Source organism: Leucopleurus acutus (genome assembly GCF_964270905.1).
Source record: "Leucopleurus acutus genome assembly, chromosome: 12".
NCBI lineage: Eukaryota > Metazoa > Chordata > Mammalia > Artiodactyla > Delphinidae > Leucopleurus > Leucopleurus acutus.
The window spans coordinates 48,205,123-48,227,622 of record NC_139154.1 but is presented as its reverse complement, the minus strand read 5'-3'; the positions used below and the strand labels follow the sequence as shown (position 1 = coordinate 48,227,622).

The window sequence follows — 22,500 nt, the reverse complement described above, 5'->3', positions numbered from 1 at the left end:
CAATTTCTTTATCCATACACCTATCGAAGGGTATCTTGGTTGCTTCCAAATTTTGGCAATTGTGAATAAAGCTGCTATAAACATCTGCGTGCAGGTTTTTGTGTGGACATGAGTTTTCTGCTCCTTTGGGTAAATACCAAGGAGTTTAATTGGTGGATTGTATGGTAAGAACATGTTTAGTCTGGAATGAAATCACCTAAGTGTCTTCTAAAGCGACTGTACCATTTTGCACTCCCACCATCAATGAATGAGAGTTCCTGCTGCTCAACATCCTTGTCAGCACTTGGTATTGTCAATGTTCTGGATTTCTGGTCATGTTATGTGTTATGCCAGTTTTCGTTTTAGGTGTTTTGAGGCTATGTTATTAGGTACATACAGGTTCAGAATCATTATATCTTCCTAGGGGATTAAACTTTTGTGCATTTTGTCATGGTACTTTTTTATCTATAATAATGCTTTTCACCTTAAATTCTATTTATTCTAATGTCAATAAAACTCTGCCAGCTTTCTTTCCTCTAGTATTGCTTTATATATCCTTCTTCCACCGTTTTGTTTTCTGTGACTTTACTTTTTAGGTTAATCTCTTGAAAATTGCATGTAACTTGTATGTTGTTTTATGTACCTTTTGATAATCTCTATTTCTTAACTGATGAGTTTATACAATTTATGTTTATTACAATTTATGAGTTTATACAATTTATGTTTATACAATTTATGATATACTTGGATCTTTTTTTTTTTTTTTTGTGGTACATGGGCCTCTCACTGTTGTGGCCTCTCCCGTTGCGGAGCACAGGCTCTGGACGCGCAGGCTCAGCGGCCATGGCTCACGGGCCTAGCTGCTCTGTGGCATGTGAGATCTTCCCGGACAGGGCCACGAACCTGTGTCCCCTGCATTGGCAGGCGGACTCTCAACCACTGCGCCACCAGGGAAGCCCTACTTGGATCTGTTTTTACCATTTTATTTTATGCTTTCTATTTGTCTTCCTTTTAAATTATTTTTTAGGTTCTTTTTTTCCCCCTATTATCTCCTCCATGATGCTTTTTTTTTTTTTTTTTTGGTTGCGGCAGGTCTTAGTCTACAAACTATGTAGACTCACTATATCTGTTGGGGCCCACGTATGTCTAGAAAAACAGAGACAGTTTCTATGACTCTCAGGAGCTTCACCTTCTTGTGGACTTCCATGTTGTGCTGCTTCTTCCTCAAGGCAGCTCTATTTGCACAGCTACACATGTATCCACCTGTTGGCCAGTTGCCCACTGCCTCTAGGAAGAGCTCTTAGGAAGCTGATGTTCCCCCTGCAGTGGTCCTGAACCTTATCAGGGTCATGGAACTCTTTGAGAATCTGCTGAAAGCTACGCACCTTTCTCCAGGAAAATTCAATGCCAGCCAAAGTGTAGGGTACCATTTCAGAGGGTTCCTGATCCTCTGCTCTAGACCATCAAGCACCTCATGATTTGTCTTCCTAAAGATGAGTTTGAGGTCTCAGACCTCAGCTCTGGAGGTCTTCTGCTTCCTCAGAAACTCACGATTATGTATACAATCTTGGGACTAATTGGAAAGCTTCATGCTCTGCACATTGATAGATACTCTGTTTGACTATTTTCATTTAATCAAGTGATGTGCTGCCAGTGGGCCTGCACAATGTAGGTCTAAAGGAAGGTTTTTGTTTTTTCCTTTCTATTGGGATCTGGTTTTCCTGTGTCTAATAAGTACCCATTCTTGGGGCCACTGTTGGATTGACCCTGATTTGTTGTGTTTTCAGGCCCTACCTGAGTGTAGACCTATTTCAAGGAGTCTAGTCTCTTTTGATTTGTTCTTCAGTGAGTTTTTATACAAATACAAATACAGATACAAACCAACAATCTGTTTCCCTCCGTTTAAGGCTTGGTCTTTTTGTGACTCTGCACTTCTAATTTGGCCTTTTTCTCATCCTCTCTGAACTAGTTTCCACTCGTAAAATGAGTGGACTGAACTACATCGTATGTGCTTAAACTGCACTTCTCCAAGCACCTGGGGGACTGGCAGGGCAAGAGTGGGATAGTCCTGCCCGCAGCACAGCTTCCCCCAGCACAAGTCTGCGTTATGCGCTTTACATGCTGGATCCGGAATAAGGTTTATTTTGAGCAGAGTTCCCGATGTCCGTGTGTGGCTCCTCCCTGCACAGGAGTCCTGTCACCTGGGTGGCAGGTAGAGGCAGGGAGAGAGGCGTTCCTGTCTAACCCACCAATTCCCCCCTCTGTGGCAGACACTGCTTCCCTCTGATTCCCTAACCCTGTTTCCTACTTCCAGCTACAGGAAGGATGTTACCTGTGACGATGAGAATGTCAGTGCTGCTGCTGCTACTGCCCCTGAGTCAGGCTGTTCCCAAACACGGCACCACGAGGTAACGGGATTCAGAGGGCAGGGCTGTGGGCTGGGAGCAGGGGGGTCTCTGGAGAATCAGAGGTATGCTGTGGGCCCCTCTGGGAGGCGGAAGACTGGGTGTACGCTCCCTGACTTCTGTATCATCCCCACCACCTCAGCTTCTGCCTTGTGCCTGTTAGAGTGCCCTCTGCAAAGTGGGCATCGACACGTTTGCTGGACTCACTTGGAAACCGGGAGCTCATTTCCAATGAGATGTGAGGCTATAAGCTTGGGAAGGGATTACAGTCCTCTTATCAAGACCTTATAGTGGAAGCTCCAAAGAAATAGAGATCATTAGCATATCACTTCTATTTTATTTGAATATCTTTCTTGAGGTTTTGTGTCTTAATACTATGCAGTGGGCATGCTGGGTGGGGTCGGGGGACGGATACAGCCACAGCAGCAAGGGCTGGCAGCAGTGACAAAAGTTGCTGTAGCAGCTCCTGCCAGCTCTCTGGCATCACACATCTGGACTGACTTGGGCCAACAGGGATCCCTGTCCAGAACTGCGAGCAAATCTTGAGCTTTAAAGACTGACAAAAAGCCCCTGAGCAGATCGAAACTACAAAACCAACATATATGCCCTCAACTTGGGGTAAAAAAGAGTCCACTTTGTGTCATGGAGCAAATCGGGTCTGTATAAAACTGGGCAGTGCCACCAGGCTCAGCCAGAGACCTGTCCCCCGCCTCCCAGCATCACAGAGGAAGCGTTGCCGTGATGCGTGTTGTCCTGCCGCCCACTGTGGTGGTTTCTTGGGTCTCCAACTTGTGTCTACCAGGTGCGGCTTCCTCTGGCCTCCACCAAACCAGATGTTTTATTGGGATTTTCACTTACCATCTAAGCTAGGAATCTGCAAAGGCAGAGTCTGGGGAGTAAGGTTCTGCTTCTGAGGAGGCCAGAACGGCCTCCTCCCCACAACGTTTTTGGGGACCTGGAGAAGCAGCTCCCTTTGGGTCTGGGGGGAGAACTCTACCAGGAGCTTGGGGATGGAAGGCTGTGAGGCTGGGCCCTCAGAGGAGGCCCTTTGCAAGGCCGGTGCTTCCTTCCCTCCTCCAGGCTGGACCCTGAAGTGCAGCATCCACCTCTACCCAACCCCTTCCAGCCAGGCCAGGAGCAACTTCAGTGAGTAGGCTGGGGTGGGGGGCACCCGAGGGCCAGGCTTGGGGCTGCAGACTGGCCTCTCGTGGACTGATTTTCCGCTTTTCTGCAAGACTTCTGCAGAGCTACCTAAAGGGACTAGAGAGGATGGAAGAGGAGCCGGAGCACATGAGCCGGGAGCAGGGTGAGGGGCTGGGCTGATGGGGCCCGTGGACGGGAGGCCCAGGGCAGCCAGAGCTGGGACTGACCTCAGGCCATCCCGCGACTCCTGCCTGATCCACCTGTCCCCTGACGCGTCTTCTGATCCAGCCTCTCTTCCTTAGTTCTCCTCTACCTCTTTGCTCTCCACGACTACGACCAGAGTGGACAGCTGGATGGCCTGGAGCTGTTGTCCATGTTGACAGCAACTCTGGTCCCTGGAGCTTCCGACTCTCTCACCACCAACCCGGTAAGCCCTGCTGGATGGGGGCCCTTCTCCCAGAAGAAGACCCAGCTCCCTGGGGCTTTGGTTTTTTTCATCATGACTCTTTTGGTGAATCCCCTGTGAAAGGAGGGCTCCAAGCCTGCGTGGCAGGGATGCAGGGGGGTGTTGGGAGGGTCAGGATTCCTGGGAGCATCTCCAGTCACTATAGACCCTTCCACAGGTGATCCTGGTAGTGGATGAGGTGCTGGAGACCCAGGACCTGAATGGGGATGGGCTCATGACCCCTGCAGAGCTCGTCAACTTCCCCGGAGAGGCCCCGAGGCACACAGATCTCAAAGAGCCCCCAGAGCCACAGGATGTTGGGAGGCGGCCTCTGTTGGCTAAAAGCCCGTCAAGACAAGAAACACATGAAGCCCCAGGTCCCAGAGAAGAAGCTGGGGGACAGGTGGAGGCCAGAAGGGAGTCCTTGGAACCTGTACAGGAGGCTGGGGGACAGGCAGAGGCTGCAAGAGAAGCCCCAGGCCCTGGAGGGGAGGTTGGGGGACAGGTAGAAGCCAGGGACACTGGAGAGAGAGCAGAAGAGCTTCCAAGGGAAACACTGGAGTCTAAGAAAACCCCAAATGAGCTTGAGGTTCATGCTGTTCAGCTGGAAAATGATGAGATATAAACCTTGAGGATACAGGTTTGCACACCTACAAGTCTCAGTGCCAGAACATATGCCCCAAAGGGTAGGGTGTGTGTGTTAGGACAACGACCACCTCTGTGCCCCCTTCCTGGCCCCAGTAGGTGGCAGGTCTTTCTGTGCAGCTCAGGGAGACCCTAAGTTGAAGGGCAGATTAGGGCCCAGAAAACCAATAAAGAACCAAATGAACCCATCCCTCTGGGCCATCGATCCACTGGTCCAGCCTGCCCTGACCTCAGGCTGCAGGGGGTCGGGACTGGGCAGTCCTCTTGGGAGTGCAGGAATTCAGTTTACCCAGTGTTCCCAGATAGTGCTGAGACACAGCAGAGTACAGCACTAGGCCACAGCCAGCTGCAGACAACCCGGGGAAGGGAGCTCAGCCTTTCCCTGGGGCCTAACCACTAGAACGCCCTCCTGCAGTTCAGGGTAGATCTTCTCCATCATCCTGTATCTGCTCCCCACCCCTGAAAGTATTAATAATTACCATTTATTGAGAACCTAGTACACACTGGGCATCATGCTGGTCATTTTACATATTGTGATTTTATCCTCACGATAATTCTATGACCAGGCAGAATTAGCACCATTTGACAGATGAGGAAATTGGGGAAGATGGAGTTCAGTAATGTACTCATGGTCCCATAGCTAAGTAAGTGGCAGATTTGAATTCAGGCCTGTCTGAGCCTAAAGCCCATACCTTTTATCACATTCTACGGCCTCACCCCCCTGCCCCAACTCCCATGTGGAAATTCACCAATTCCCATATGCCCTCAGACCAGGTCTCCCCCAGGGAAAGCAATGCTTTGCATTCCGGGTCACATTTGTGGCTCAGGCACCGCCTTAACCACAAGGCGGCTCCAAGGGGGGGCGGTCAGGCTCGGGGTCAGTCATTGGGGAGATATTTTTGGACTGCAGAGGCTCCGCCAAACCAGAGGAGGCTCCCTGCCCGCTGGCCTGTCAGGTTGGCTCAGCCATGTGGACACACTTGTGGCCACTGGAGTCTTGTGACAGAGCTGGGGCCCAGAGGAGCTTTTCTCATGGCTTGTGGTTATTTGGAAGGTTCCCTGGGGTGCAAGGGGTTAAGTCTCCTCCCCCACCAGGAAGGCTGGAAGTCTGGCCCTCTACCCTGAGCTGGGGCCCCAGCAGGGGCACAGCTGGTGGCAAGCCTGGGGCACTTCCTGCTGCTCTGGTCTGGGTGGCCCCTCCTCTGGGCCTGGGCAGGAGGCGAATTTGGGGAATAGAGAAAAAAAGGGCGAAGGACTGCAGGATCAAAGCCTCCAGAATCCCCAGCCAGAGCAGCTCAGACATCGAAGACAAACAGACTGCCAGAAGGAAGCTGGCGCTGGGGAAGATTTATTTGCTCTGCAGCTCTGCCATGTGAGATGCCAGGTCACAGGTGGAGCCCTCCCACAGCCTGCATCTGCCTGGGGGGGCAAGGCAGCCTGATGCCAGCTGGCCAGAGAAGAGAGGGCGACGGCAGCCAGTGTTGCTGGCCCGGGGCGGGGATGTGAGCCGGTGCTTCCTGCCACAGGGCACTCACACGATGCCATCGAAGCCCTGCAGACCACACTTCTTGCCCGCCACCTGGCAGCCAAAGCTCAGTGCCTCCTGCATGCTCTTCCCTGGAGGGGGGGATGAGCAGCCAGATCAGCCGGGCCTTCTGGGCAGGGGCAGGCCCCGGCCCTGGGCCTGCTGCTGGGGTACTCACCCTGGGACAGGCTGAAGATGACGGATGCGTTGAAGGTGTCTCCGGCCCCCAGAGTGTCCACCACCTGGGGCGGTGGGAAAGCGTCGGAGTGGAGCAGCCGTCCATCAGGGCCCAGGGCATCGGCACCCTCCTCAGCCCAGGCACAGACCAGCGTAGCCCTGTGACACCCTCCACTCAGCTGGGTGTTAGCCCAGCCCTGGCCCCCAGCCTCATTATCCCTCCCCGGGGCAGACCCTGGAGGCCAGGCTCCCTCACTCCCCGTACCCGGGCCGCTGCCTGGCTTCCGCTAGCTCACCCCTTCCTCACGCGACCGTACAGGCCCCTCAGGGCCTCCTTCGCTGACTGGAACCCAAAGTGCTTGGCCACATCTTTGCTGACAAACACCTGTGGGCAGTGGAAGAGAGGCTGACAGTCAGCTGAGCTCTACCCCAGCTGTCCCTCACTACCAGCAACCTGCTCCTCCATCGTGGCCACCTAAACCCCAAGTAGCATCTCGCTGTCCCTCAGGAACATGTTTTCATACTTGCTCAGGATATGCTAGAAAACAGCCATGTAAATTGTGACACGAAAGCCCCGGCCTATTCTAAGATCAACGAATTTCCTCACAATTGAAAACCCAGAGTGAGTCTTGAGGTCGTCTTGGGGCGCAATCTACAACTGGCGGGTGAAACCACGGCTTTCAGGAGGGTTTTTGTTCTGTTTGGCTTTCCGCATACAGCTATGCCCTCTAGGTCTGATTTCTTCATCTTTAAAACAAAGGGATAGGGGTTCTAGAGCTTCCTTAACACCAGCTACATATTAGAATCACCAGGGTGTTTTGTTAAAAAAATACTTCAGCCCAGGCTTCACCTCTACCAACCAAATTAAAAAAAAAAAAAAAAAATGAGGGTGGGGCTCAGGCATCCACATCATTTAACGTGCAACCAAGGCTGAGGCCCAACGAGCCTCCACTGTGATGCTAGGATTAGCATCCCGATTCCACGTACATTCCACACTTACCATGCGCAAGTGCCCTTCCCATCCTCCCTCACCCCCTAATGCCTCCCACCCCAGAACTGGAGGGCACCTCGGAGAACAGTCCCATCCTGTCATTTGACAGAGGAAAAGACAGGAGGCCCAGGGAGGGGAGGCTTCCACGCAGGCTGGCCCTGAGGCTGGCTGTCTTGGCCTTGACCAAGCCCTCTGGCTGCCTTCATACCTCTGCGCCCGCTGGGGTGGAGAAATTCTACTCCTTGGCCGCTGTTGAGGCCTGCACTGGAGCCCTAAGCTAGAGGTCTGCCTCTGCTTTGCCCCCACCTGCCAATATCACCAGGCCGCAAAGTGCCGCCCTAAGTGTGACAGGCAGGACAAGGGACACTCGGACTCCCTTTAAGGACCAAATTAAGCTGGATGTGGCAAGGTGGGGGGCCGTGGGGGATGCTTACCACGTCTCCGTAGCCCAACAGCTGGTACAGCTCCTCTCGCGGCTTCTCCACCTCCACAGACACCTGGATCTTCTGCTCCGGAGGCTGCCTGGCGTTGTGCTGTTCTATCCGCTGCAGCATCTTCACCTGCTCTGATGCATTTCGGCCCTGGGGCAGAGCAGGGCAGGGCAGGCAACTCAGGACCAGCTGGGCGCTGGTCTCATTCTGCCTCATTCTTCCCTCCCTGCTGGAACCATGGGTGAGGGGGGAGAGGGGCCAGGAAGGCTGGACCAGAACCCCATCCTAAGTCTCAAAATTCTAGTGGTATTCTGGACCTTGGAGACCTTATTGACCAGCCCTCCCATTTCAGATGAGAAGACGAAAGAATAAAAGAGAGACTCTCCAAAGGACCTACAATAAATTAAATGACAGGGCTAGGATTAGAACTCAGGACTTCTCAAGGTTTCCTCCCACCTAGACTCCAAAACTTCTCTTGGAATGAAGATTCTAGATCTCCCTTTATTTGGGAGCTGGGTCAGGCCCTCCCATTCCTGCCTCCCCAGAGGTAACAGGTCAGGCCTCCTACAGCCAGGCTCCTGCCAGAGGCCAAGTCCAGAGGAGGTGGGGCAGCCTGTAACACAGAAAGCACCAGACTTTGCCTAGAGCCAGCACCCTGCTTCTGGCACCTACATCCTGCTGTGTGACCTTGAGAAAATCACCCAGTCTTTCTGGGCCTTAGTTTCCACCTGAAAACATAAAAGGAGGATGGAGAGCGGGTGAGGGGGGTTGGATTCATTGATCTCTAAGGTACTTCATGGTTCAAAGAAACCAAGAAGAAGGCAGAACATGTGGAGGGCTGGCAGGTTGAGGCCCTCAAAACACAGGTAGGGCAGGGCTTGCCTCAATGTGGATCCACTTGAACCGGGTCAGGTCAACCTTCTCAAAGTCTTTAGCAGACACATCTGGTAGGTTCCTGAGTCGCAGGACAGAAAGGACAGAGAAGGGGCATGGTGAGGTCAGCCAGGGCCAGGATCTCTAACTGGCTGCTAGGGCCCCTATGCCTGGCGCTGCCTGCAGCATGGCAGGAAGCTGAATCTATAGCACATGCTTCTGAGGCTTAGCTCCAGGACAGACCCTGTCTCAGGCTAAACTCGAGACCACTCCTTGCCCTGCTCAGCTCCATCCACACAGGGGGCTGGAGGCAGTTTCCAAGGATGCCCCTTCCTGTGTTTGAGGCTGTGATATTATCTAAGGGCAAACTCAACCACCACATATGTCAAGCAAGGGACCAGTTCTGCGTGCCTTGCAGACCATATCTCCCGAAATGCTTTCAGAGCACCAGGGACTACAATTCCCAGAATTCCTCTTGCCAGCAGCACACACAGCTACCACCACGCAGTGCCCTGGGAAAATACAAAGGCCACACCGTCCTGCCTGGAGCTCGGGTCTGGGTCCTCTCAGTTCAGGCACCCCAGGGGTGACAGCAGCCCTGTCCTGAGTTTGGCAGCTCCATGTTATGACCCTGGGATCAAGGTTGGTGCTTGAGAATGAGTTTATTTTTGGCCGACTTAGGTGTGGAGACCTGGGAAGGGTCCGCCTTGACCTTCCTTGGCCAGAGACCTACACACAGCCAGTGTCCTCCCCTCCATGTTCTGCGCCAAATCCTACTTCGATTTAACTAGCTGGGTGAGTGTGGCCTTTCTGAGGTGCTTCCCCTTCGGTAAATGGGACCGAACCCCTAGCCCCGCAGGCCTGCTGCAGCTGGAGATAATGTGTGTGGATATGCCTGGACTGAGGCCGTGGGCAATAAACATTTCTCCTTGGAGCTCCTCTCCCTCCCTTCCTGTGAATACCCATGTTGTGTCCCTGATCAAAGTTGCTACAGATTGTTGCTTAATGGGCAGATGACTAGGGTTGCCCAATGGGAAGATCGTGTCTAGCATGTATGCCTACCCACTCATTCATTGGGACACAAAGAGCCCAGGGCCACTGGTTATAAATCTTGTTCTAGGATGACTGCCCCTCCCGCAGGTCCAGTGGTCATGCTGGGCAGCAGGGACAGTCAGAACCCCAGGGCAGTTGGGCTTGGGCCATCCCTGCCCTAACAGAGTACTTGGCACACACTAGTTCCTCAGTAAACTAAACCTCTTGAGATTTTTCAGGAGGGAATCTGGGAGAGATGAGAAGGGGTCTCTCCCTGGAAGCTTGGGACCCTAAAGGGATGCCCCTGCCCTGCCCGAGGTTAGCAACACGTCAGATGGCCCTGTTCTGCTGAGCCAGTGTTCCCCTTCCCTCCTTCAGCAATGGCTGTGAGTGGCGTGTGGCATTTGGTCTGGCTTCATTATGCTGGGACCTTTGGGGTTGCTCATCTCTTTCGAACACCCAAACCTCAGCTCCTGGTGCCATGCTGCAGGCTGGCAACTCTGGGGCTGACCCTGGAAACCCCAGTGGGCCCCCTTCAGGGCTCAAGATGGTTTGAATCACATCTCCCATCCCTCTGTCCTCAGAACAATTTCCCCATACTCACACCCAGGCTGCTGATTGGCTGATTATGGAGGAATCACATCATAAATTACAGTTTGCACAGGCCTGCCCACCCATCCTTGGTGTTGACCAAGGCCAAGTCGCCAGGCAGAGCAAAGCCCATCCCTTCCCACCTCACTTCTCCCCTAATTGAGAACAATTCCGAAATCACTGAACAGTTTGGCATAGGGACAATTTCTGGTACCAAGAGAGAGGCCACAGAGGGTGGGCAAGTGGGCTGCCCACGTGGCAAGTGAGGGAGCTAATTGGTGGGCTGTGGCAGGGCAGGCCAGGGGGCCTTACGTGTCGTAGAGCACAATGGTACGGGAGCCATTGGAGCTGTTGACGATGCAGCAAGAGCATGGGGCTTCCCCGCTACTCTGCCAGGCCACCTGAGACACATCCACGCCCCGCTGCCTGAAGTCAGCCACCAGGAAGCTTGGGGTGGAGCCCGAGCCAAGGGAAGGGCAAGGAGACACAGATTAGAGGCTACCAGGGGCCTGGACCTCCCACGGGGTGGGGAGCGGTGCCGGAGCACGCGGGTCTTGGAGAGAGGGTCCTGCTCTGGGAGCTGAGTGACGGCAATGGCGGCGGCAGCTGGCAAGGCGCAGACAGATGTACAAACCTGTAGGCATGTATGATGGTACGGCTACCACTGGCCTCGCTGCTGATGACTGTGGAAATGGGGACGGAGCCCGTGGTCTGAAAGACCGTGTAGCGTAGGTCCACGGAATAGCGGCGAAGGTCGTCCAGGACAAAACTGCCAGGGCGGAGTAACCCGGGGAGGCGCAGTTCGACGGGGGTTTGGGGACTGGAGGGTAGGTGGCAGGGCCACCGGGGACCCTGGGGTGCAAGCACAGGGGCTAGGATGGGACTGGGAGTCACTGTCACAGGCTGTGTGGAGGCAGGAGAGGCAGGAGAGCATGGCTGGAGCTTAGTGAGAAAAACCCTAAGGGACATTCTTTTAGGTCCTGACTGAAGCAAACTCCAACCCTGACCCTGTCCTTCAATCTGACTCAAGCTGGAAAGGATTTGCTCACGTTCATAAAGCTAGATGGGGTAGATGTGGGACCTAGAACATGCACCCTGTTTGAACCTAGCAGGTGAGGGCACTGTGGCCCGCATCACGCAAGGCCCAGGCAGTATTAATAATTACCAAGGTGATACTTTGTCCCCCAGGTGCCCTCTGCTTGCTTATCCCCATGGTACTCCACTCTCTGAAGTCCTTCCGGTCCTAACGTGATTCCTCTCCTTCTACACCTGCCTCCACGATGCCCAGCCAGGAAGTAGTGCTGCCTCGGTGGCCCTGCTCACTGCCCGCTCCTTCCACAGTGGCAAGCCCTCTCAGTGCCTGAGGCCCCTCAGTATGGACCGGGTCCAGGACTCTCGCTCAGAATCCCCTCCAATCAGAGTGAGCCGGGGGGGTGGCCCTTCAGGAAGACTGTACCAGCAGAACAAGGAGGCCACCCATCCCTCCCAGCTCTTTGGAAATGAGCTGTGGCCACTACGCCCAGCAGTCCAGCCACCATCCTGGCCTTTCTCACTATGGCTGAACCCCACTTTCGGCAACACCAAGGCTGGACAATACAGATTTGTATAGAGGTACCACATCGGGGCATCATTCCTTGCCTTACGTCTCAAGGATCCTTTAAATAGTAGCTTTCCCACAGCATGGAGAATATGATTTGGTTTTTGCCAAATAACTTTTTGCACCCACAGTGCCAGGCACATGGTAGGTGCTCATTCAGTGTTTGTTGAACACATGGGGAGAATTTGGAATGGCCCAGCTATCAGCATGATTGCCACACAGAGGTGGGTCCACCACCCCAAAGCAAGAGGCACGGTCTTGCTCTAGCTGGGAGGGAAGGCAGCTGCTGAAGAGGGCTGACAAGTGAGCAGCTGTTGGCTCCGGGTCCCTCCGTCCCACATCACAGGGCAGGCTCTCGTGCCAGCTCATAAGGAAGGGAATCTGGCTGCGGCTTGGGGCTGGGCTCTGGCACCAGCCCCTCTCAAACCAGGGTTCAAAGGGCTGTGCTTTACAGGCCAGCAACCTGGCAGCCTGCCCCTGTGCCCACACTGGGCAAAGTGGGCCTCACCGCCTGATAAGCGCTTGCTGAGTCGGCAGTGCCAGGGGTCAAAGGGCTCTTGGGTCCCCGCAGCAGCCAACATAGAGGAAGCGTGTGGGCCACTACGGGCTGCAGCCTCCTAGCCGATGAGCTGGGAGGCATGGGGCTGGGCCCAGCTTTAGCACGTGGCATTGGGGTGTCCTTGGGCAGGGAGCTCTCGCTGCTTCAGTGAACAACGGGGACACAATCACTGGCCCTGCCCCCTCAGCTGGGAAAGAAACTGCAGGCCTGGACCCTGGGACCGTGGATGCAGGACATCCCCGAGAGAGGGCAGGTACAGCATGTCCCTAACTGCCTTCTGCCAAAAGGACAGGCAGGATTAGGGACTTGAGAAGGGCAAAGTCACATCCACCGCAGACAGTCTGTTGGAAACAAGGAAGGAGAAGGTGGGAAGCCGAAGCAGGCTCCAGGGACTGGCCAAGGAAACGGCTGTGAAAATGAAACCTTTAACAGGAGCAGCATTAACAACTGAGCAGCAGATAAGCCACACCAGGGAGGGTCTGGGATGCTGGTACTCCACTCCCCACGCCCCACCCATTTCTGGTGGCCACAAACCATTTCTCAGAGACCGCCCACCCAGGGCCAAGGCTTCCTTCTTCTCCCCCCACCCTGTGGGCCACCCTCCCCTGCTCCCTCCACTTACTCGGCAGCGTGGCCCGGGGCCAGCGAGCCCATGAAGGCACAGGGGGCTCCAAGCAGGGAGAGGACAGTGCAGGAGTTGGATGCGTTGCCTCCACGCTGCCATCTCTGGGACAAGCACCTGCAAAACACAAGGAGGGTCCCTGCAGATCCAGCAGGCTGGGGCTGGGATAAGCAGGGCTGAGCCCTGAGTAGGGCCCACAGGATGTAAAAGCCAGAAGATTCCCCTCAGAAAGCATCCAGGCCAGCCTTAGGCTCAGCAAAGGGAAGAGGCTCAGCTATTCCCCAGCCCAGGCTAAATTCAAGTTCACAGTGATTCATTTCTATCTTTCACCTATTCTTATGACATCAGGAAAGCACTCACTTGGGCCCATCACAATTTGAGGGTCTCACTGACTTTGGGTTACTTCCTCCTCTGTTACAGGGACCCCCCACCAAGCCTCCTCCTTGAGAGCTGCCTCTTCTCAAAGGTGGCAAATCTCCTGCTGCTCCTGTCTTAGGAGAGACCACTTCAGTAATAACTCAGATTAAAATAATTAAGACAGGAAGCAAACCCGGACATTGTGATCATTTAAGAAAGTTGTGTGTGGTAACTTTTATGATGACAAAAGTTAAAAAGATCACTGAGTGAAGACCAGTTTTTCTCCATTTTTGTTTGTTTCTCCTTTTTTTTTCAGCTTTATTGAGATATAATTGACATATAACATTCTGAAAGCTGAAGGTGTACAACGTGATGATTTATTTATTTTTTATTTTTTTAATTTTTTGGTACGCGGGCCTCTCACTGTTGTGGCCTCTCCCGTTGCGGAGCACAGGCTCCGGACGTGCAGGCTCAGCGGCCATGGCTCACGGGCCCAGCCGCTCCGCGGCATGTGGGATCCTCCCAGACCGGGGCAGGACCCCGTGTCCCCTGCATCGGCAGGCAGACTCTCAACCACTGCGCCACCAGGGAAGCCCCAACGTGATGAGTTTGATATACATATATTTTGTGAAGTGATTACTACAATAAGGTTAGTTAACACATCCATCACAGTGCATAGTTACCTTTTTTTTTCTTCCTTTTTTTTTCTCCATCTTTACTGAAAATCTAACAAAAGGAAACTAAGTCAAGATACACCTGAAGGGCTTCACTGTCATCATCAACAACAAAAATGATAACTCATACATACACAGTCAAAGAACCTGAATGGTTTCTCATTTGTGCTCCAATAATACTGTGAGGTAACAGTACAGGCTGTTATTTCTATGCTTCCAGTTCCAAAAAGGATAATAATAACTGTGGCAGCTTACGATAAGCGGAACAAGTACCGAAGAACTACTAATTAAGAGAAATGAATGAAGTAGAATTTTTAGGCCAGGGTATATTTGTACACAAAGCTTAACCTTGAAGTTCCCTTCAGCCTTGGGAAAAGGGGACCATGATCTCATTAGAAAGAAGGATACTAATCTGCAAAAGGTCAAACATTTCTCAAGCTATGAGCTTTAGAGAAATTTTCATGCAGAGAAGAGAGGAGAAGCCTGGAGGGACTGGACTTGCTCAAGGTCCCAACAACAGTTAATGACAAAGCTGATACCAGAAGCCGGGTCTCCTGACCCCAAACCACTGCAAGTGGTTTCTGAATGGAAAGTAGTTGGGTCCCAGCTTGTCGAGGCTTCAGAGAAAGGGTACACAGTTCTACTCTGTGGGACCCCTTCAAAGTTATATTGACACCCAACTTTCTGTGCAGAAATGCTCTGCTGAGCATGAAGATGCTTTCCGGAAGGTCCTTCTCAGCCAGGACTCTGGGAGGCAGGGCCATTCCTCAGGGGTCTGGCCGAGTTCCAGGTGGCAGTTCTCGGCTGCCTACGGAGAGAGCCTGGGAAAGGTGGGGCTCAGATGCTGGGAAGGACTGTGTCCCCACTCTGGTTTGCCCATCGGGGAGGCAAGACGGAGTCCAGGAGCTGGGCTGGGTGGGATGGGAGCACAGGAGAGAGGCCCTGTGGACAACCAAACTGCTCCACAGAGGAGCAGAGCCATGGGTCTGGGGGAGCAGGGAGATACTCCCTAAAGCGCAGGGAGCACACAGGGTCTCTTCAGAGAGGCGCCTTGCTTAGTGCCCAGCGTCGGAACCAGCTCCCGTCAGGGTGGACCAGCAGGCTCTTGTCCCAGCCTTCCAACATGAGTAAGCTCAAAGGCACCGGGACTCAGCTCCAGCAGAGCAAGTGCTCTGGGTCCCCTGAGGTCCTCCACAGTTCCTAGAGAAACTGGAGCCCCAGAATTTGCACTGTTCTCCGGAAAGTAAACTTGACTCCTCACTGGACACCAAGTCCTGGGGCTGGCTTGACCTTGGAAGGTGGGCTAGGTCCACACGGCAGCATACCCTTGTGCCTCCCCCCACTGTCCCTGCACCTTCTGCCTGGGGCTGTCACCTCTGGCAAACAAAGCAACCCAAAGCAAAGGGTCAACTCCATGAGGCGGGCAGCAGCAAAGGAACAGGGAGGGAGGGGCTTCCCTGGTGGCGCAGTGGTTGGGAGTCCGCCTGCCGATGCAGGGGACACGGGTTCGTGCCCCGGTCCGGGAAGATCCCACATGCCGCGGGGCGGCTGGGCCCGTGGGCCATGGCCGCTGAGCCTGTGCGTCCGGAGCCTGTGCTCCGCAACGGGAGAGGCGCCAACAGTGAGAGGCCCGCGTACCGCAAAAAAAAAAAAAAAAAAAAAAAAAAAAAAGGAACAGGGAGCACCAGAGAGGGCGGAGGGCTGGAACACTAGCATCAGGACGCTTGAGTTGTGACCACCACTCTGCCACTCATCAACTACGTGGCCCCTTACAGAAACTGTCTAATTCCTCCAAATCCTTAGCTTCCTCATCTCTAAAGAGAGGAGCAACTGATCCTTACACGCTTCCCATGGGCTGCTGTGAGGAAACTATGTAACAATGCCTGTGACAGTGCTGTGTGGACCCACGGCCTGAAGAATGCCGGGGGCTCTGCCCTCAGTGAGCCTCCTGGCTGTGGTTGCTGTAGTGTCCTTCCCGAGTTCAATCTTGAACTCGCCTTTCATCCAGTTCTTAGCTGAGACAAGTGAGGGCCAAGAAGCAGTTCTTGTCCGTATTCTGAGCACTAGATTGCACCAAGAGACAGCCACGGATTCCACCACACAGAAGTGTCTCGGGATCACAGTGTAAGGGTGATCAAGAGTAAATACGGGAACCAGCAAATGACTTTTCAACTTCTACCAGACAACCAAGAAGGGTCTCTTCCACTATGCTGTTCACTGAGTATTGGAAAAAGGACTTCTGGTAAACTTCTGGAATTCGGCACCAGGGGAAAGTCTGTGTGGCTCATGAGCCAGCTCTACCCATAACTCACAGCATCTCCAAATTTGCCTGCCGTGCCAGCAAGCCCCGAGCTACAGGGAAGCTTGAACACCATGGTTTTGAAAGTTCTCGAACAGTCTAACTGCACATACTTCTTATTGTAAGCTACCTCAAAAAAATTTTTTAAAGACACAGATGAGATATATATGTGGTAAATTAGAAGTAAAGGCTGGTGATAGGCAAGTGCACAGTTCTCGTTAAAAAGAAAAAAACTGGTTCTGCACCTTCCTAGCTGTGTGCCCGTGGATAAATAACTGCGTCCCTCAGGGTCTTTACTTGCTTAGCCTACTCGGGTAAAATGGGGATAATGATGTCTGACACGGTCCCAGGGTTGAAATGGGAACTGGAGAACACAACGCTATCCAAAGCCTGGATCTTACTACTAAAGGCCTCAATTCTTTCCCCAGGTCCCGGGCAGAGGGCAGGGGGCACCAGCTCCCAAGGCGGCTCTCAAGGCCTCGCTGCGGGCCCCCCGGGCCCCCCTCCCTGCTCCGCAGCCCTGTAGTCTTGGCCGCCTGGCACAACGCGGGGCTGCAGCGGCCCCTAGGGTTTCCGAGGGGCCCGGGCGCCCCTACCTGCTGTCCGTGTCCTCCTCCGGGTATTTGTCCATCACACTGATGATGTCCAGCACCACTAGCCCCACGCACAGAATCTGTTTCTCTTCCATGATGCTGCTCCCGGAGATTTCTGCCCGCTCGGCTGACGGGGTTCCTCCCGGGCTCTGCCTCTTATCCCGGAGAATCGTGTCCCAGCTCCCAGAGTCTGTACTGGCTCCTCCTCCGCGTCCCGAGCTCCTCCTCCAAGGAGCCTCCTGCAGCGGCGAGGTGCAGAGGACGGAGCCGGGCTCTTGCTCCCCACGCGCATCGACCCCAGCGGGCCTGGGAGTGCAGACCCCGCGGTCTTGGTCCCTGGCCTCCTCTTAGCAGGTTGCGGGCCCAGGAGATGGCTACGCCTTCAAATTCTCGCCCTCAGTTTCCTCACTTGTCAGACGGACTCCGAGCTAATACAAATCTCTCTGAAGCGCAGCTAGGCAACCTCATGAATGCCAAGAGAAAGTGCAGCAGAAAGGCATCGCTTGTCCCGCCCTCTCCTGCATCCGCGGCTCCCTCTCCAGACTCTAGGCCCGCGGTGTTGAGTCTGGCCTCGCAGCTGCGTCCCAGACCCCGGCATCCAGAGCCGCGGCTGGCGCGGTCCCCGCTGTCCCGCCCCGCCCCCGAGACCCAGCCAATCCCAGCTCGAGGCGTCGCCTCCGCCGCTGAGCAGCTGGGGCACGCAAGATGAGCGGCGGAGGTCACGTGACGGAAGACACCGCCCAGCGGCGCCGCGGTCTCGGCTCCCAGCGCCCTCTGGCGGACGCAGGCGGAAAAGGCGCGACCAGTAGTGGGGCCCGGCTAGCGCTCCAAGCCCCCGGGCGCACTTCTCGCCTGCGCGTCCAGTGCAAGTGCGGGCAGAGCTACCCCTGCCAGAGCGGAGGGCGCGCGCAGGGTCCGGAACCCGGGGCTCCCTCACCCCGTCCCCTGTATACGCCTATCTACCCCTGAACACATAGTAGAGCAGACAGCTTGTTTAGTTTTTTTTTTTTTTTTTTTTTAGAAAACCCAAGTGTCTTTATTCCTGAATAGTTTAGTATGGCGGTGGGGGCCGGAGCCCCCTCGAGAGAGTCCCGGAGCCCAGGGATTCGGCCTAGAGGCCAGTTGGGGGAGCAAAGTGTGCGAGGATTAGCTCCTCCGCAGTCCGAGTCTTGCAGGGACGGCGATCAGGCCAAAAGTCTGGACGAGGAGACCCCAGAGTCCCCGACCCGGCGCACTCCGACCGTGGGAAGGACGCTGCTCTGGGCGCCTGCGCTGCTGCGGCGGGTACAGAGACTGCAGGTTGCCCCGGGTCGGGGCCCCGTCCCAGGCGAGACGCCCCGGAGCCCACCCCCACCCCACCCCCGCTGGCTGTCTGGCCGGCGTAGACACTTCGGGCCGGTGGGGCCCGGCTCCCTGTCTATGCCTGTTCTAGCTCCAGGTCCCCGTAGAGCAGGGCTCCGCTGAAGATGGTGAGCGGTTCCTCCGAGTGCGCCAGCTGCCCCATGACCAGGTCGATGCAGACCGTGTCCCCGGCCTCCAGCGGCAGAATGAGGCTGAAGACGCCTAGGGCGCCCGGGCTGGGCTGGCTCTCGGCCACCGGCTTATTCTCCAGGCCCTCAGGCTCGTAGCCACCGGAGTCTATGCGGGCCACGCCCAAGTTGGAGCGGGACAGCACGGCCTCCACTTTCTCGTGCCGGTGCCCAGTCAGCACCGCGCTCAGCAAGTAGCGTCCGGCTATAGGCGCCGTGAACACGCCTGGGGACAACAGTGGCAATCAGGAGGGAGACAGGTGGCAGGGGCCGGGAAGGTGTCCGGGAGCCCTTGCAGAACTCCTGGACTACGTGCGGAGGGACCCTCTGGGTCTTTTCACCTCTCTTCTACTAGAACTCCACGGACGGCAGGGAAACCAGTGTTTTGAGCTCCACGGACGGCAGGGAAACCAGTGTTTTGTTCATTTCCCCATCCCCAGCACTTAAAACAGTGCCTGGGCAAGAAGAGGCCCCCATAAAGAGCTGTGGAATGATCGGCTTTTCCCCTCCCTGGCTTTTCTCCTCCCCACCTCACCCCCCAGTCCAAGCTGTGGTGAGAATGAATAAATGAAGGAGAGAATAGGGGTCTCCCCAAACCAGAGAATGAAAAGACTCAGCTTGTCTGAAACGGCAAGAATGGGGACATATCACTGCACAGCCTCCCCCGTTCCCCCCAGTGCCCAGCTGCCCACTCCCAGGCTTACCAGTCTCTGGATCATAATAGCCCCCATCGTTGAGCAGGACTCTGTCAAAGGGCACTGTGCCTGGTTCAGAGCGGGGCAAACTCAGGGCAGCTGAAAAGGCCACCCGGGGCACAGAGGCTGCTGGTGCCCCCTCTGCTCCTAGGTGGGGTAGGGAGGGTGTCAGAGTGGACGCTCAGTGCAGGGCTGCCCAGCCCCCTTCCCCTTCTGGGTCTCTACCCCCAGGGCTGTCTGAGGCCTTCCATCCTCCAAATCCTAGTTCAGTTCCCCGCCCTCCAGCACTGAATGAGAGGAACTTACCCTGTTCACCTTGGGGACCTGTGGGAAGAAAAAAGGGAGCAGTGAGAAGTAGGGCAGCTCTCGCTAAGTCACTCAGCAAACATCTGCTTTCCCGCTGTGCTAGGTGCTATGCAGACTCCAAAACAGAACTGGGCGTATCAAGAAAAGGAGGAACAGATAGGGTCCATTCTGTTCAACCTTATAGGCTCAGGCATCGTCTTCAACACAGCAGTGAGGCCACCACAGCTAACTGGCCAACACAGTGACTATCCTAGCTCCTAGTCACTTTCCTAGTCACTGTCAGCCATGTAGCAGTCCCAGTTCCTTGCCTCTTTCCCCCCTTCTCTGTCCGGTTCAGAGTAGAATGAAGCCCGGGGCAGCCGGGGTTGGGGCTGGGAGTAGCCCTGGCTGCAGCGAGGATCTCAGCCCACATACCTGGTGGTCCGATGGGCCCCTTTTGTCCATCCTTGCCTGGAGGTCCCGGAGGTCCGGCAGGGCCTGGGGGTCCCTCTACCCCGGGAGGCCCTGGTGGCCCAGCCTCACCTGCAGGACCTACAGTGACAAAACTAAGTTGAAGGAGAGCCATAAAAAGGAGTTTCCAAAGGACAGGGAAGGTGGTGGATTCAGGGACAGGGTGATGGGCCCCTCGCTGCCCATGCTGGGTACCTAGCCAGCAGAGCAGCACCCCTCGTCCACCCACAGGCCTGTCTGAGCCGTCAGGGGAGGGCGGGGAGCTGGGACCTTGGATCATCTCTTGTGGACAAACCAAGCCCTGGGACAGAGGTGGGTCTGCAATTCATGCTGGGCAGGGCAAGGAGAAAGTGGATGAGGTGAAAGCTGGGCTGTCGCAGGGCCAGGGGAGGAGAAAGAAAGGACTTGAAAGGAGTGCCCCCACCCCGTGCCTCCTCTTGCCCCCTCACCAGTGAGGTCCTTCAGACTGAGCTGGTGAAGCCGGTCCTCCAGGAGCAGCAGGGAGCTGTTAAGGGCGCTGAGCCTCCTGCCCAGGCCGGCCTGCCCCGCTAGCAGCTTCTCCAGCAGGGCGGCCTGCGTCTGGCTGGTGCTGTTGGTTTCCCGTAGCCCAGCCCAGAGCCCAGCCACGTGTCTGGAGAGGCCTTCGCGCAGGCCCTGCAGTCCCCCGGCCACCGTGTCCAGCCGCTCACAGACTCCCTCCAAGCGGCCCAGTCGCCCCTCTAGGCTGGGGCACTGGCCGGCCTGTGCCTGTCCCTCTTCCAGGCCTCGGAAGCGCTCCTCACTCTCTGTAGCGTGCTCTGTGGCCTCCTGCTGCAGCCTGTTAATCTCAGAGATGATGCGGTCCTTGGTGGCTCCCAGGTCAGCCAGATCAGCACTCTGGCCCTCCACTGTGGTCTGGAGCTCATGCAGTGAGTCATTGAGGGAGCTGAAGGTGAGAATAACCTCGGAGAGCTCTCCCTGCAGGGCCTGGAGGGCTGAGCCTGAGCTGCCCCCGAACACACTGAAGCCATCCAGAGGCCCACGGCTCGGTCCCCCAACACCTGGGCCAGCCCCAGGGCCCCGTGCGGGTAACAGGGGGCAGGAGCAACGCTCCACACCATCCCGAAGACGGCCCAGCTCCTCCTGGACACCACCACAGGCGCCACAGCCCTCATCCCCACGGGCCTGCAGCAGCCCCTCCAGCTGGCCCAGCCGCACCGCTGTGAGATTCAGCTGCAGGGTGAACTCTGCAGCCGTCTCATCCAGCGCATCGACCCGACCCTGGAGCTGGCCCGCGACCCCTTGCAGTCCCTCCAGCGTGGCCTGCTGGGACTCCCCAGCTGCTCCCAGCTTGTGCAGGCCTGAGCCCACCAGCTGCAGTTGCCCCTCGCTGTCCAGCACCCTGCGCTCCAAGGCACTGAGGATCTCGCTGACCTCGGAGCCCTGCTCGCCCGGGGCCCCAGAGCAGAGCTGCCCACATGCCTGCACAGCCCCTGCCACCTGCTCCTCCAGCAGAGCCAGCCGCCCCCCCAGCTCCCCGCTCACGTTGGCCAGCAGCCCCTCCAGCCTCTCTTGTTGGCCCCGGGCAGCAGGCAGCCAGTGGCCCAGGCCCCCGGGAAGCCCCCGCCAGCCCTCCTCCAAGGGGCCCAGGGTGGAGTTGAATCGGTCCTCCAGGCGAGCGAGGCGGGACGCTAAGCTGGTATAGCCTGGGGGGTGGCCCCCCTGCCCAGCTGCTACTCCCAGGTTGGCGCCTCGCCGCCCGCTCAGCACTGTCACCGAGCCAGCCACCACATCCAGCCTCCGCTCCAGTTCAGCCAGTCGCCGGCCCAGCTCTGGAGGGCAGCACTCCGGAGGGGGCCAGCGGCCCAGGGCCTGCCCAGCGAGCTGCCGCTGCCGCTCCTCCACGGAGGCCAGTAGCTTCTCCAGCGCTCGCAGCCGCTCCCTGTCCTCCTGCTGCTGCCGGCGGAAGCCATCCAGCCCCGCCAGGCACACAGAGCAGGACTCCTGCAGCCGCTGCTCCAGCTCCCGCAGCAGCTCCTCGCTGTGGCCGGGAGGGGCCGGGCTTGGGCCCAGAGCCCTGCTGCCACCGCTGCCGCCACCACCGCTGTGATGGGTGTTGAGATGGCCCAGCTCCTGGTCGTGGGTGGAGACGCGGTTGTCCAGGAGCTGCAGCTGCTGCTGTATCTCGTTGAGGGTTTCGTGCACACCGGGGCGGGCAGCTGCATCTGCGGGCTGCTGCCTCCCATTAAAGGCTATCTCCACAGCTCTCTGGACGTCTTCCGTCAGGCGCCCACTCAGTCCCTGCAGGACACCCCGGAGGCCCTGCAGCTCCTTCGTCAGGCTCTGCACCTGCTCCTCCAGCTGCTGCACCTTTTGTGACTCCCCAGGTCCTGGCAGAGAGGGGAAGGCATAAGGTCGAGGGGCTAGGCCTCAGAGCTCAGTGCCTACCTCCTAGGTCCTGCGCTCCCCAGCTCCAACAAGAGGGCAGAGGTCCCAGCTGATGTGGCCATTCCTTAGCTGCGTGACTTGGGCAAGAAAAGATGGTAGGAAACTCCATTCACTGAATGCCTTTAAGCCACATGTGTACCATGGCTCCTTCCCGC

The 22,500-nt window shown here is 56.1% G+C and overlaps 3 protein-coding genes across 4 annotated transcripts in view; 1 reads left to right on the top strand and 2 right to left on the bottom strand.

Annotated features, from left to right (window-relative positions):
- Positions 1-5,673, top strand: part of CGREF1 (cell growth regulator with EF-hand domain 1) — a 12,528-nt gene extending 6,855 nt beyond the window's left edge. Inside the window, exons 2-6 of the mRNA XM_082852318.1 lie at positions 2,294-2,387; positions 3,465-3,530; positions 3,620-3,690; positions 3,830-3,954; positions 4,151-5,673. Coding sequence (XP_082708444.1) covers positions 2,305-2,387; positions 3,465-3,530; positions 3,620-3,690; positions 3,830-3,954; positions 4,151-4,597 — 792 coding nt within the window. The 5' untranslated portion in view covers positions 2,294-2,304 and the 3' untranslated portion in view covers positions 4,598-5,673. The remainder of the gene's footprint in view (positions 1-2,293; positions 2,388-3,464; positions 3,531-3,619; positions 3,691-3,829; positions 3,955-4,150) is intronic.
- Positions 5,674-5,895: 222 nt separating this feature from the next.
- KHK (ketohexokinase) lies at positions 5,896-17,535 on the bottom strand. 2 transcript variants are annotated; one of them, XM_082851633.1, is made up of 9 exons: positions 16,942-17,535; positions 13,016-13,132; positions 10,872-11,006; positions 10,550-10,684; positions 8,624-8,696; positions 7,745-7,891; positions 6,616-6,704; positions 6,321-6,478; positions 5,896-6,234 (listed from the first exon to the last, which is right to left on the bottom strand). In XM_082851633.1, exons 1-9 carry the CDS (start codon positions 17,031-17,033, stop codon positions 6,149-6,151), a joined length of 1,032 nt encoding a protein of 343 aa, XP_082707759.1. In that variant the 5' UTR covers positions 17,034-17,535; the 3' UTR covers positions 5,896-6,148. The 2 variants fall into 2 exon arrangements, with proteins under 2 accessions (XP_082707759.1, XP_082707758.1); XM_082851632.1 differs by lacking the exon at positions 10,872-11,006 and having other exon boundaries at positions 5,909-6,234.
- Positions 17,536-17,866: 331 nt separating this feature from the next.
- Positions 17,867-22,500, bottom strand: part of EMILIN1 (elastin microfibril interfacer 1) — a gene marked incomplete at its 5' end in the record, with an annotated part of 7,520 nt that continues 2,886 nt past the window's right edge. The window contains 5 exons of the mRNA XM_082851489.1: positions 17,867-18,693; positions 19,172-19,309; positions 19,469-19,486; positions 19,883-19,999; positions 20,368-22,287. Coding sequence (XP_082707615.1) covers positions 18,356-18,693; positions 19,172-19,309; positions 19,469-19,486; positions 19,883-19,999; positions 20,368-22,287 — 2,531 coding nt within the window. The 3' untranslated portion in view covers positions 17,867-18,355. The remainder of the gene's footprint in view (positions 18,694-19,171; positions 19,310-19,468; positions 19,487-19,882; positions 20,000-20,367; positions 22,288-22,500) is intronic.

Coding starts and splice junctions, on each gene's coding strand:
- KHK (XM_082851633.1), bottom strand. CDS start 17,033: ATGGAAGAGAAACAGATTCTGTGCGTGGGGCTAGTGGTGCTGGACATC. Junction 10,685..10,871: donor ACCATCATACATGCCTACAG/GTTTGTACATCT, acceptor CTCCACCCCAAG/CTTCCTGGTGGCTGACTTCA. Junction 7,892..8,623: donor TCAAGTGGATCCACATTGAG/GCAAGCCCTGCC, acceptor GCTCTGCCCCAG/GGCCGAAATGCATCAGAGCA.